Source organism: Oncorhynchus keta, chromosome 7 (genome assembly GCF_023373465.1).
Source record: "Oncorhynchus keta strain PuntledgeMale-10-30-2019 chromosome 7, Oket_V2, whole genome shotgun sequence".
Taxonomy (NCBI): Eukaryota; Metazoa; Chordata; class Actinopteri; order Salmoniformes; family Salmonidae; genus Oncorhynchus; species Oncorhynchus keta.
Window position 1 is genome coordinate 7,259,508 of NC_068427.1, and position 15,125 is coordinate 7,274,632.

Below are 15,125 nucleotides of genomic sequence, written 5' to 3' on the forward strand. Positions count from 1 at the left end.
CAATAAGGAACAGATTCTTATTTCCAGGTCATTTCACAGTCACAGCCTGAAGGCGAATGGGATGTCAGGAGCGAGAGAAGGAAAGAAATAAAGAGTGGATAAAAGTTGTTTGTAAGTTTACGGACATCTTGCGAGACGCTTCTGATATGCCAACTGGGAAGCTAAAGGCATACAACACACCTTTTGTCTGTTTAAAACTTTGACTTCCAGAAGTGCTCTGGTAGGTATGATAAATCTCAACTATAAAGCTTTAGGACTAATTGAACATGCCAACAGAAAAATTAGCAAACACTGCTCAATGCTAAAAGCTACTAACACTGTGGACTGTTCCATGATGCAGAACATTAGACGATGTTACCTGTTGCATGACTGGAGCTGTGGCCATCTGCCTCTCTTGACCATATTGATGTGTTTAGTCTCTATTATTTACTCCTTCATATCTGACTAGACGAGATAGATATTCTCAAAAATCTACCCACAAAGGAAAAGACTTGAATCATCTCTAGGAAAAACACAGCAGGTATACAGGACCCTCCGTTAAAAGAGAATATTAACATATAAGTGTATGTGTCGCCTTTAATAACAAGTAATACTTTTTTTCTCAAAAAGGTCGGGGTCAAGATTATTGACACCCCATATGTCAATACTTTTCGATTCCTTACAATGGCCCTGATAACGGCCCTGAGTGTTTTTCTCAAATGAGTTGGAGAACACATTGGAATGGATTTTAGACCATTCCTCCATACAGAATCCTTCCAGATCCGTGATATCCTTTGTCTGCGCTTATGGACTGCCCTCTTCAATTCAAACCACAGGTTTTGAGTGGGTTTCAAGTCCGGATACTGAGAGGGCCAATTATCAACTTGTTTGTGGATTTTGATTTGTGCTTGGAGTTATTGTTTTGCTGGAATAATCAGTTATTCTGAAACCAAGTTTCAGCTTCCTGGCAGAGGTAGGGTTGCAAAGGAAGGTTACAGTATATTACTGGAAATGGTATACATTTATAAGTAAACTACGAGAATGTTGGTAACTTTCAAGGAATATATGGAATGTTATTAGAGGATATCTAGTGACCTTTTTAGGTACTTCAGAATTTCACTGGTGTCTGTAATTATCTCTGGCCCTCTGTGTGACCTTATCACACGTACAATATACACAGTACCAGTCAAAAGTTTGGACACACCAACTCATTCAAGGGTTTTTCTTTCTTTTTGACTATTTTCTACATTGTAGAATAATAGTGAAGACATCAAAAGTATCAAATAACACATATGGAATCATGTAGTAACCCAAAAAGTGTTAAACAAATGTTATATTTGAGATTCTTCAAAGTAGCCACCCTTTTCCTTGACAGTCCATCATAACTCCATCAACGACAGTCCATCATTACTCCATCAACGACAGTCCATCATAACTCCATCAACGACAGTCCATCATTACTCCATCAACGACAGTCCATCATAACTCCATCAACGACAGTCCATCATAACTCCATCAACGACAGTCCATCATTACTCCATCAACGACAGTCCATCATTACTCCATCAACGACAGTCCATCATTACTCCATCAACGACAGTCCATCATAACTCCATCAACGACAGTCCATCATTACTCCATCAACGACAGTCCATCATAACTCCATCAACGACAGTCCATCATAACTCCATCAACGACAGTCCATCATAACTCCATCAACGACAGTCCATCATAACTCCATCAACGACAGTCCATCATAACTCCATCAACGACAGTCCATCATAACTCCATCAACGACAGTCCATCATAACTCCATCAACGACAGTCCATCATTACTCCATCAACGACAGTCCATCATTACTCCATCAACGACAGTCCATCATTACTCCATCAACGACAGTCCATCATTACTCCATCAACGACAGTCCATCATAACTCCATCAACGACAGTCCATCATAACTCCATCAACGACAGTCCATCATAACTCCATCAACGACAGTCCATCATTACTCCATCAACGACAGTCCATCATTACTCCATCAACGACAGTCCATCATTACTCCATCAACGACAGTCCATCATAACTCCATCAACGACAGTCCATCATAACTCCATCAACGACAGTCCATCATAACTCCATCAACGACAGTCCATCATTACTCCATCAACGACAGTCCATCATAACTCCATCAACGACAGTCCATCATTACTCCATCAACGACAGTCCATCATTACTCCATCAACGACAGTCCATCATAACTCCATCAACGACAGTCCATCATTACTCCATCAACGACAGTCCATCATAACTCCATCAACGACAGTCCATCATAACTCCATCAACGACAGTCCATCATTACTCCATCAACGACAGTCCATCATTACTCCATCAACGACAGTCCATCATTACTTTAAGAAATGAAGGTCAGTTAATCCGGATGAATTTTTTTATTTCATTTATTTAGCCTTTTATTTAACCAGGAAGGGCTCATTGAGATTTTAAATATCTTTTTCAAGAGTTTCCTGGCCGAGATAGGCAGCACCAAGTCATTACACAATTACAATTATTCTTATTTATCTTCTTGCTCTTTTGCACCCCAGTATCTCTACTTGCACATCATCATCTGCACATCTATCACTCCAGTGTTAATGCTAAATCGTAATTATTTCACCTCTATGGCCTATTTTTCCTCCCTACTCTCCTACATTTGCACACACTGTATATAGATTTGTTCTATTGTGTTATTGACGGTTCGTTTGTTTATGTGCAACTTTTGTGTTGTTGTTTTTGTCGCACTGCTTTGCTTTATCTTGGCCAGGTCGCAGTTGTAAATGAGAACTTATTCTCAACTGGCCTACCTGGTTAAATAAAGGTTAAATAAAATAAATAAAAATAAACAGACAGACAACATGAAAAACTACAAGTAATCTAGTAAAAAGCATAGAAATCACAGGGAGCATAACGAAATACTTAAACAACAAATTAAAAACATTGTCAAGGTCAAGGAATCAGCCACAAAATCCTTCATCAATGATTTTAAAACATCAATCGGGACATGTTCTTCCAGTTTAAAACTATTTTGTAAGGCTTCCAAGCTGATGGCACAGAGTACATAAAAGCCCTTTTACCAAATTCAGTTTGGACATTTGAAACAGTTAGCAGGATAAAGTCCTGCGAACAAAGACAATACCCACCACATTTGTGAAGAATAAAAATGCCCAAATAAAATGGTAATAAACCAAATATCGCTTTGTAAATTAAATTATATCAGTGACTGAGCCTACGAGTGAGACAACCCTGGTATATAAAGTGCAGTGGTGCGTAAGGGTTTTGCAGTTTAAAATAAATCTCAATGATCCATGGTAAAAGGTGTCAATTGATCTCAAACACTGAGTGGAAACGTTCATATATAAAATATCACAACAGTCTACAATAGGTATAAATGTACATAATACTAGCCTCATTTTGGCTTCAAAAGAAAAACAGGCATTATTTTTCAAAAACAGACCTCAAGTGCAGTTGCAAGAACCATTAAGTTCAATGATGAAACTAGCTCTCATGAGGACCACCACAGGAAAGGAAGACCCAGAGTTACTTCTGCTGCAGAGGATAAGTTCATTAGAGTCACCAGCTTCAGAAATCGCTGCCCAAATAAATGCTTCACAGAGTTCAGGTAACAGACACATCTCAACATCAACTGTTCAGAGGAGACGGCGTGAATCAGGCCTTCATGGTCAAATTGCTGCAAAGAAACCACTACTAAAGGGTGTGCAAAGCTGTCATCAAGGCAAAGGGTGCTTTAGAGAATCTCAAATATGAAATAAGTTTTGATTTGTTTAACACTTTTGTGTTATTTCATAGTTTTGATGTCTTCTCTATTATTCTACAATGTAGAAAATAGTAAAAATAAAGAAAATCCCTTGAATGAGTAGATGTCCAAACTTTTTACTGGTACCGTAAATCGAAACACAATAATGTTGTAGTAAAGACCCCTGCCAACTAATATCTACACATTTAGTTTTGGGGAAATTATTTGCCTAAGAAACGTTGCCATGATATTCCGTTATCAAAAACCCACATATCTTTAAAAATATCTGAAAGTGACTAATAATAATAATAATAATATATGCCATTTAGCAGACGCTTTTATCCAAAGCGACTTACAGTCATGACTAGGCAACAAGATAGATAGTACTACTGTACTGTACATATCTACTTCCCTGTACTATACTCTACTCTGAGATTTGGTCTTGTGGTCTTGTTTGGGGGCTGAACTCATTAAAATAACTGCCAATGTGTTGAACAATACTCAAATATGCAAAAGAAGGATATTGCATATTTCTACCTTAGTGTACCTATTCAGGATACATCACCATGAAGAGAATGACATTCATATGCATAATTATGCATTTCTGTATAATACAGATCAGGGACCCATGATGCTATTCCATTATCTTAATTCTGTTAGCGGATGTAAATCCACTTTGCCTACTGTAGTTCAATAACCAAAATAAATGTTTTCTAACTTAAGGTGTCATGTCATCGCTGACACCTCATTCTTTCTGCAGACATCTTTGAATCCTAATTTAGAGCAGATATTTAACAGAGTTTTGGGAAAACGTGGTTGCATAAAAAACGGAGGGAGATTTTATCGTAATTCTGTTACCAAATTTGCATCTGCACAGTTCTTCCAGTACATGTGTTTTTGTGACATTTTCTGTGTAAATTGTTCAAGGTAGACCTTGTACATAGTTGGTATGGTTTGTTAAACTTTGAAATCATTGGGTTGTTGTTTAGCATACATTTAAATGGAAAAATCTGAGTCAACGTGTAATTTTGTTACCGTGGAATTGCCCTCTACTATAAAAAAATAATAATATTGAAGCCACCGACTGAGAGAAAGGAATCAAACCAACAACTCTGTATGCCTATGCCTCAAAGCACTTACAGCTTTCACCACTCCACATCTCTATTCGACCAGTGTGAGATAATACACAGAAAGAGAATGTTCACATCAGGGCACGTGTCAAAGGCTAAAGGCGGCAAAACAAAATGTATATTCGTTTCAGATAAGCAAGCTGCCTGTGACTGACAAAAAATATCTAAAGCAATTAACCTTGTGTCCTAGCTGTGATTTGTGGGCAACTTAACAAGGTGGCACACTGCTTTTAATTACTCTCCAAAGTCACAGTCGGCTCGAGATTAAAAGTTATTTTGGAGGTAAAGTGGCACAGTGACAGGGGCGTGACTCGCCCTTTCAGAGATAATTGACAACGGTAATCACCACAGCCGGGGTTTTTTCAGTGAGCTCGTCGAATAACCACTTACAGATACATTTTGACTACTCTCACCATCTGAGCTCTTATATAGGCCTTGCCTATACAGTACACTGAGTGTACAAAACATTAAGAACAGCTGCTCTTTCAATGACATAGACTGACCAGGTGAAAGCTATGATCCCTTATTGATGTCACTTGTTAAATCCACTTCAATCAGTGTAGATGAAGGGAAGGCAAGACAAAATATTTCAGCAACTCAATATTAGGAAGGTGTTCTTAAGGTTTTGTACACTCAGTGTATACTGTAGGTTCACTACTATCATCCCAAAGGCCTTTAACCATATTGGACCAGTAGTAAGCAAGTTTGCCTACGAGATGGGAGAACTGCATTCGAAACCTGCATGCGCTTTTACCATTCACTACAATATTGTCATGTCAGCTTGATTAACTTTAGTTGAAATCCTAGCAGAGAAATATACTATGATACACATTTAAATATGTTTTAGCTTTGTGTAAGTCTCCTGTAGAAGGACGTCGCTTTGAGTTATATAAAAAAAATCTACGCAAGCACAAAGTTGGCCCTAAACTCAATAACACTCGATAACACAGAGGAAAATGGTGCAATGCATCTCTGAGTATATTGCTGCTGCACTTCCTGTCTCTCAATATTAAGCAGTTATGAATTTTATAGTAGCTGAGAGTGATATGATAATTCTATGATGCTGAGGTGAGCGAGGAAAAGCCAGGTGAAGTAGATTGATTAAAATAAACCGGAGGCAATGGCACCCATTTTCTTTTTTACCCATGGCCATCATTTGCACTGAGGGTCTGTGTAGTGGCTCTTGGAATATTCCAATTGCTTAATATTGCTTAGTTGCACTTAAGCTTAAATCCAATTGAATTTCAGCAAAACTTGTTGGATTCATTATCTTTCTAATTAGCTATGCATAATTTGATTGTTTTGTACTTTGATTCACGGGGAAGAAAGGTACAGATTAAGGCTATTGTAGGCCTATGTGCCACCCATTTCAAATTAAACCAATTACTATATACTGTTATCAACTAATATACAGTACATAGGGCTGTATATATGCCTACATCTTAGTAAAGTAGGCCTAGGAAAAGGCACTAATAAAGACCTACTGATAACATTCACACAAATACATAAGCCTACACATGCATAGACAATTTATATTTTTTGAAATTGACGTTTATTATAGGGAGTTTATTATATCTATTATATCTTCTGGTTAAATGCAGTCGAGATTGACTAATGTACTATGTTAGTTTATAGGAGCAGAGTAAAGCAAGTCCTTCAACCGCTCAACACAAAACACAGTGATGCAGCACAAAAAAAAGCATTCTGAATGATTGATCAGTTTACAACGTAAGAGACAAGGATCAACATCTTTGCACAAGGCAAAAGTCCAACAAATTCTAGTAAAGAATACAAATTTAGAAGATTTTTTTCCCCATGCATGAGCTTGACAGAGTATATACAGTAAATGATTTAGCGTATCAGTGGAGAATACTAATATACAAATATACTGAAAACACAACACACTCTAGGGGGAATACATGGTAATGCTATTGCAAATAAAAATATGGCCTATGACTTTGTGTGTGTGTGTGTGTGTGTGTGTGTGTGTGTGTGTGTGTGTGTGTGTGTGTGTGTGTGTGTGTGTGTGTGTGTGTGTGTGTGTGTGTGTGTGTGTGTGTGTGTGTGTGTGTGTGTGTGTGTGTGTGTGTGTGTGTGTGTGTGTGTGTGCGTGCGTGTATTTTTACAGTTTTCTTGCTATTTAAGAGTTAGGCAAACATTAACCCCATTAACCATTTTCAACATATAGCCAGGTAAAGAAACAATGGGACAGAAACAGTGCTCTTCCATGCATTAATTTCAAGGTATGGAACTATTTCCACTGAACTACAGTATCACTGTAAAAACTTGCTGAAAAGTGGCATAAAATCCTTTCTAATTTGGTTAAGTGGGGTTTTGCATATTCTCAAACAAACGTCCCACATAGCTGTGATTTGCCTGCTGTTCTCTCTCAAGTGGGGGACATTAGTCTGATTGAGTATCTGTTGTAATCTGAATGAGAACAACTGTTCATCTCCGATCTCCACTTGAAAGAATAGTTGTGCTTTTCGAACAATCTCAGAATTCATCAGCCCTAACAAACACTGAGGTTCAAAGATTAGATTTCCTGTGAAGTTGATCAGACAGCAGTTAATGCAACATACTATTAGGCAACAATAATTGTGCATACTATTGTAATTTAATTTATACTCATAAAATACCATTCTCTTAAAAGTGAAGCAGTACAATTAGACCTGCTAGATTAATCCAAAGTAAACATGCCTAATCTAAGACGACTCCAAAAAACATATTTTACCAGGACTACGCCGAACTCATTGACAAAGTTAGTTGTGTCAAAGAAGCATGACGAATGTACAGATCATCACTTAAAATAGGTTCCAGGTCATTTCTCCCCCCATGTCCATCCAACATACTCGTCAGGAGTATGAGTCCAAGAATTTGCCAGAGAGTCAGAGGGGCGATTTGCTTAAGGGACAAGGCTGGGGGCAAAGGCAGTGACCCACGGTAAGAGAGGAAGAAGACAAAGGGGCATCATAAAACCGAGGTACCATGAAGGGGAATTCACTGGCCTCCTCATCACAGCTACAGTATCTGTGGACTGGCCTCCGGTCTGGTGAGAGAGCTCTTCAACATCAACACCCTGATGAACTGCACAGCTTGTCATAAATTCTACAGCGAGAGCACTGCACTGGCTTCCATCGAAGATGTAGCAGGTTTGGATGGATATTTGGATTTGTAATTCATAGTTAGCTGCTATGACTTTTAAGGCAATAGCAGATTGCGAGAATATTCTTACTCATCCTTTTCATTATTTGCTAATTATATATTAAAATGTATAACAATCAGTTTGACTGTAAAAACAAGAAATGTATCATTATGTAAATACATTTGTATGAAATAGTTGATATAGTTTAGTATAAATAATGCTTTCAGGGATATCATTATTAATACCTAGGGATGCAAAAGGGATGACAAGTTTGGTCATTTATCATTTCATATTTATTTTAATATGTATTCATATTTTCTTCATGATCTTTATATTTGTGTCCATGTTGTCCATGTCTTTCTTATACATAGACCATGTGGTTCAGGAGAAAAAAGCCTAAATAATGAAAACAATGTCTAAATTCTTTCTGCCACCAGTTCGGCCCTATAACACCGATAATATACTGAAGAAATATATAAACACAACATGTAAAGTGTTGGTCCCATTTTTTCAAGAGCTGAAATAAAAGATCCCAGAAATTACCCATATGCAAAAAAAGCTTATTTCTCTAAAATGTTGTGCATACTTCCATCCACCTGACAGGTGTGGCATATAAAGAAGCTGATTAAACAGCATGATCATTACAGAGGTGCACCTTTTGCTGGGGACAGTAAAAAGCCACTCTAGAATGTGCAGTTTTGTCCCACAACACATTGCCACAGATGTCTCAAGTTTTGAGGGAGCATGCAATTGGCATGCTGACTGCAGGGATGTCCACCAAAGCTTTTGCCAGAGGATTTAATGGTAATTGCTTTACCATAAGATGCCTCCAACGTTGTTTTATAGAATTTGGCAGTACGTCCAACTGGCCTCAAAACCGCAGACCATCAATGCCCAGGATCTCCTGCGGGATCATCTGAGACCAGCCACCCGGACAGCTGATGAAACTGGGTTTGCACAATCAAAGAATTTCTTCACAAACTGTCAGAAACTGTCTCATGGAAGCCCATCTGCGTGCTCGTAGTCCTCACCAGGGTCTTGACCTGATTGCAGTTCGGCGTTGTAACCGACTTCAGTGAGCAAATGCTCACCTTCGATGGCCACTGGCATGCTGAAGAAGTGTGCTCTTCACGGATGAATCCCGGTTTCAACTATACTGGGCAGATGGCAGACAGCGTGTATGGTGTTGTGTGGGCGAGCGGTTTGCTGATGTCAATAGTTGTGAACAGAGTGCCCTATGGTGGTGGTGGTGGTGGGGTTATGGTAAGGGCAGGCATAAGCAATGGACAACGAACACAATTACATTTTATTGATGGCAATGTGAATGCACAGAGATGTTTCAGCATGAAAATGCATGGCCCCATGTCGCAAGGATCCGTACACAATTCCTGGAATCTGAAAATGTCCCAGTTCTTCCATGGCCTGTATTACTCACCAAACATGTTTGGTGAGTATGTTTGGGATGCTCTGGATTGACATGTACGACAGCGTATTCCAGTTCCTGCCAATATCCAGCAACTTCGCACAGCCATTGACGAGGAGTGGGACAACATTCCACGGGCCACAATCAACAGCTTGATCAACTCTACGCATTGGAGATGTTATTCGCTGCATGAGGCAAATGCTGGTCACACCAGATACGGACTGGTTTTCTGATCTCTACGTCTCTCCTTTTTTAAGGTATCTGTGACCAACGGATGCATATCTGTATTCACAGTCGTGTGAAATCCATACATTAGGGCCTGATGAATTTATATCAATTGACTGATTTCCTTATATGAACTGTAACTCATTTTTGATCAGTGTCGTAAGATACTCGTAAGAAAGCCCCATCCTGTTTCAAAAGGTCGTTATCAATAAAAAAGTCACAATAGCATTCAATTTGGCTGCTGGGGGGCAAGGAGACCACCAACTCCATTAAAACCATTGACAACTATGTGCCATTTTCAAGGGATGGTTAAATAAATCGCATAACTATTTGGTTTTAATATCATCACCTCTGTTCCACTCGATGTCATAAGGTGAATGCACCAATTTGTAAGTCGCTCTGGATAAGAGCGTCTGCTAAATGACTTAAATGTAAATGTAATGAGAATAGTCAGAAGTACACATTCCCAATTGAAAAATAAAAATAGTATAATAATAATAAAATATACTATTATATATTGCATAATGCATGTGATATGTGCACATATGAGTGAGCTTGGGGGAAGCTGCTAATAAATTTATATTTTTTGCTGAATTAGCTGCACAAGTTTAGGATAAGGTTTCAAAAGAGGATGCAACTGTTAAAACCAATGTGCTACTGTACATCAATGTGTCTGTCTTGTGTTAATACAACAAAAGCACAAGTGTTTGATACGACAGCATCTTGTCACAGGGCTAGAAATGGTAGCATTGCACCCTCTACTTAAATCAGCAGGCTGGTTGCATTAGTTATTCTCTCACATTAGCCTAGTTCGTGAGAAACGCTGTTGTAGACTGGCTGAGGAATTCTTCCTTCCCCAACTTACTGGGAGGCTGATAAATTACTGAAGCTACTGGCTAAATTGCAATCAAGCTAATGGAACATTATGTAGTCGAGCCCTTTCTAATGAAAAGAGGGAGCAGATGGTACAAATCCTGACAGGATAAATCATCCCACACAATTAAGACTAGATGAGACAATGGGGGTTTTATGAACACCCCATAGCAAATTTGGGCGGATGCCCAGACTAGAATTTTACCCAAGACCAGCAACCATCGACCAGGGACTGTTTTTACAGTTTTTCCCAAAATGGCACTTACTCCATGACACTGTTTATTTATTTTGACCATAGACTGGTACATAAGCTAACTACATTCTGAGTGGAATACAAACTCAAGGATGCTGTTGCAATACTAGCTGCTGAATACAACCGCACCACTCTGAAAACAAATGCACGGTGAGACCTGTCACTTGTCAAGAGGCAGCAGACCAGCTAGGCACTGAAATCTATACCTTGCAATCAGTTGAAACACAGCTCTTCAGGCACCACTCAATGAGCTGTTAAACCTTCAAGTAGTGATCACTGGGCTAGTAGTGGAATGGAAGCCGAGATGGCACCACCAATTGTGGAGATTGCTGTCGCCTGAAAGGGCTGTGATGGGATTTAGGAATGGAGAAGCCTTAAGATAAACAGGTACAAGGTAACAAAAGAGAATACTAATTTCTAATGTGAATACAATGATGATTTAGCATGGCTGGTTTACAAGCTTACACAATATGGTTAGCTTGGATGCTACTGCAAGCATAGGCTACATTTGATTTCTTAGAATATTGGACATCCTGCAAACAGATTTAGTTGATTAATTTAATAATAGATAAGTGGACAAATATGTTGACACACCGAAACGCAAAATATGCAGGGATATGTTTTCTGCATTTTAAATATTAATATTTCCACTCTGAATGGGTCGAATAGGTGGTTGAGAAGAGTAGAGAGCAGTTATGAGGAGATATGAGGTTAACAATTCTCCGTCTACATTATCAAGTGCCAAATTGAAGTAAATCTGCCCATTTTCATTTAGATTACACAGCAAGTACCCCCATAGAGAACTACTGAACTTGTAAGTTCATACATTATGTTCACATTGGCTTCCGATTCCCTTCGCCATGCGGTAATATTTGCTGTTGGGATAAACTATTGCCTGGAAACCCTGTAACCAATTTAGAGCAAACAGTTTACATTTAAGTACATGCTGATTTGACTGCACGTAGCCGCACATGTTAATCCTATAGACATTGTTAACCTCTACGGGATCGGTGTCCTTTAAAATGGTATAAAGAATATGCATATCCTTGCTTCAGGTTCTGAGCTAAAGGCAGATTTGGATTGAAAAAAAAGGTTGAATCCTTAATAAGAGGTTGGATTTACAGGCCTCCCATTCTAGACAAATGTCTCGGTCTTTGTGAACAAATGTATACAAGGCTACCTGCTACCAATACCCGAGTACTTTACAACAATTCAACACAAGGAAATACAATAATACAGTCCGGAAAAAATTAAGAAATAACTTTGAATAGTAAATGTTGTGTAGTATTTACAGTGCATTCGGAAATAATTCAGATCCCTTGACTTTTTCCACATTTGTTGTGTTATGTCTTATTTGTTATGTCTTTTTCCACATTTTGTTACAAAGCAAAAACACGTTTTTAGAATTTTTTGCAAATGGATTAAACCCTAAAAAACTGAAATACCTTATTTACAGAAGTATTCAGACCCTTTGCTATGAGACTCGAAATTGAGCTCAGGTGCATCCTGCTTCCATTGATCATCACCACCTGTGGTAAATTCAATTGATTGGACATGATTTGGAAAGGCTCACACCTGCCTATATAAGGTCTCACAGTTGACAGTGCATGTCAGGACAAAAACCAAGCCATGAGGTCGAAGGAGAAATCCTTTATGAAAACTTGCTCCAGAGCGCTCAGGACCTCAGACTGGGGCAAAGGTTCAACAGGACAACAACCCTAAGCACACAGCCAAGACAATGCAGGACTGGCTTTGGGACAAATCTCAATGTCCTGAAGTGGCCCAGCCAGATCCCGGACTCGAACCTGATCGAACATCTCTGGAGAGACCTGAAAATAGTTGTGCAGCGACGCTCCCCATCCAACCTGACAGAGCTTGAGAGGATCTGCAGAGAAAATGAGAGAAACACCCCAAATACAAGTGTGCCAAGCTTGTAGCTTCATACCCGGGAAGACTTGAGGTTGTAATTGCTGCTAAAGGTGCTTCAACGAAGTACTGAGTAAAGGGTCTGAATAGTTATGTAAATGTCATATTTCAGTTTGTTATTTTTATACATTTGCAAAAATGTCTAAAAACCTGTTTTTGCTTAGTCATTATGGGGTATTGTGTGTAGATTGATGAGGGGGAAAAAATATTTAATTAATATTTAAAGTTTAGGGCTCTGAATGCACTATATTTATTTCTACACGTGAAATCAATATAACATGACCAAAACAAAGAATGTTCTTTGTGTGAGTTCCCTTGAGATTATCTGTGGACGGTAATGGCACAGACCACTCCAAACAGAAGACGTGTTGGAAATCAATCATTTGAATGGTCATAACATTTCAAAATGGTTTGTTTCAACATGTGTCTTGTGGAGTCAATCAGAGGTTATGGCCCAGAGTGGTGTTTCCACTGTGAGGTAAACAAAGGTGAAGTCAGACAGACATATCTCAACAACTCGAGTTGGAATGCAATGGTGTTCACCCCCTTTGTAACACAAACATGCACACGCACACACACACATTGTGGCCACCAGCTGGCTTAACAAAATGTATCAACATCCATTCCAAATTGCAATCGGTAACATTTTAGATATTTTGGGTAGAGTATATACTGTAAGTGTTAACATACCTAGAAAAAGTATGGTTTGCTTCTTGGCGGCTTTGACCCGGGCACTCTCGTGTTTTGGTGTGCCCTCTGCTCCGTTGACCCCTCCTCCCATGGGCCTCATGGTTTTCTGAAGGACCAGGATCATGCCCCGACACATGACCCCAACGCTGACCAGCACCACCATGTACACGATGAACGCCACAAAGATACTGGCCCTGTACACCCCCCACCTCTCCCTCAGGTTGGTGCAGAATGTCAGGTTCTGGACTGGCCCAACGTCTGGCTCTATGACGTGGCCCTCCATTCCCGTGGTGAACAGCAGCGGGATAGCCACGAACACAGACGTGACCCAGGCGAGAGCAATGAGGCCCCCTGTTCGCTCTCCTGCCAGGGCCTTAAAGCGGAATGGGTGGCAAATGGCCATGTAGCGTTCAAAGCTGAGTGTCGCCACATTCAAGATGGTGGCATAACTGCAGGCTTCGAACAGGAAATTGTAGATCTTGCAGGAAGCGTCACCCGAGGTGGAGGTGAAGGGGAACCATGTGGCGCTGTAGAGCTCCACGGGCATGCCTATGAGGAGGACCAGAAGGTCGGAGCACGCCAGGCTCACCAGGTGGTCCGTCACGTACTTCTGCATGTAGCCATTATGCTGCAGCACCTGCATCACCTGGATGGTGACTCCATTACCCACAATGCCTATGAGCAGGATGAGGCTGTACAGGACGGTGAGGAAGATTTTAATGGCATAGTTGGGCTCCAGATCTTTCCAGTCTTTCTCCTTAGAAATCTCGGCCTCCCCCTCATTCATAGTAACGGATTTATCTGTTAGAGCTTCGATTTCCAAATATATACTTAAAAAAAAAAGCTTTTCAGATTAGCAGGGCAGAGTCTTTGTAATGAATTCCAAGAGGAAATCCAATCCAAACAGCCAGAGAGAAATGTATTTTTCAGAGATAAAATAATAGATTTCAGACAACTTCGTCTAAAACTGTGATTGATTTAACAGTAAATTATCCCACGTTTGTTGCGACACAACACATTTCTCACCATGGACCAATTGGTTGCCCAGATAAACTATATCACAGAAGAATATTAGGATCACATTAGCCATACCAGAAAGTTTCTTCCTCGTTTCAGGTTTTCCGAGAAACACCCCTGTGAATAAGCTCTCAAAGTGGCAGGACTTGAGTTTTGTAGGCAGCCATAGGTCGTCCGTGCAGTTCTTCTTCCAGAAAGTGGATTTACATGGCTTGGACCATGCTTCAAGCTGCACTCTGACAGCAGGCACTGATCTCCTCCCTCCTACTAGTTAAACATTAAACTTCAGAGCAGGGGAGATAGATCACAGCCCTGTTCTGTTATCACTACTCAAGTCTAGTATGGCTCTACTTCAAGGTAAAGGGTGATTGTGTGTAGGCGGGACCAAGGGTTTCTACACATCTCTTTAGTCATACAGAGTTGTTCCTTACTCGAACATTATCACCTCCCATTTGGGTGAATACGCCTTAGCCTATATGTAGAGGAGACTACGGGCCAGAACAACTCAACTAAGGTCATGTCATTATTCTTAGGCTTATTTACATACATTTAAACTATACTGAAAAAAGATATAAATTCAACATGCAACAACTTCAAAGATATTACTGAGTTACAGTTCATATAAGTAAATCAGTCAAATGAAATAAATTCATT

The 15,125-nt window shown here is 39.7% G+C and overlaps 1 protein-coding gene across 2 annotated transcripts in view; it reads right to left on the minus strand.

Annotated features, from left to right (window-relative positions):
• LOC118385912 (G-protein coupled receptor 39-like) overlaps positions 1–14,749 on the minus strand; it is a 50,107-nt gene extending 35,358 nt beyond the window's left edge. For both annotated transcript variants that reach the window (XR_004826122.1, XM_035773139.2), the window contains exon 1: positions 13,455–14,749. Coding sequence is in view for 1 of the 2 variants with exons in the window: in XM_035773139.2 (XP_035629032.1) it covers positions 13,455–14,241 (787 nt within the window). In the remaining variant the exon portion in view is untranslated. The remainder of the gene's footprint in view (positions 1–13,454) is intronic.
• Positions 14,750–15,125: the final 376 nt, after the last annotated feature.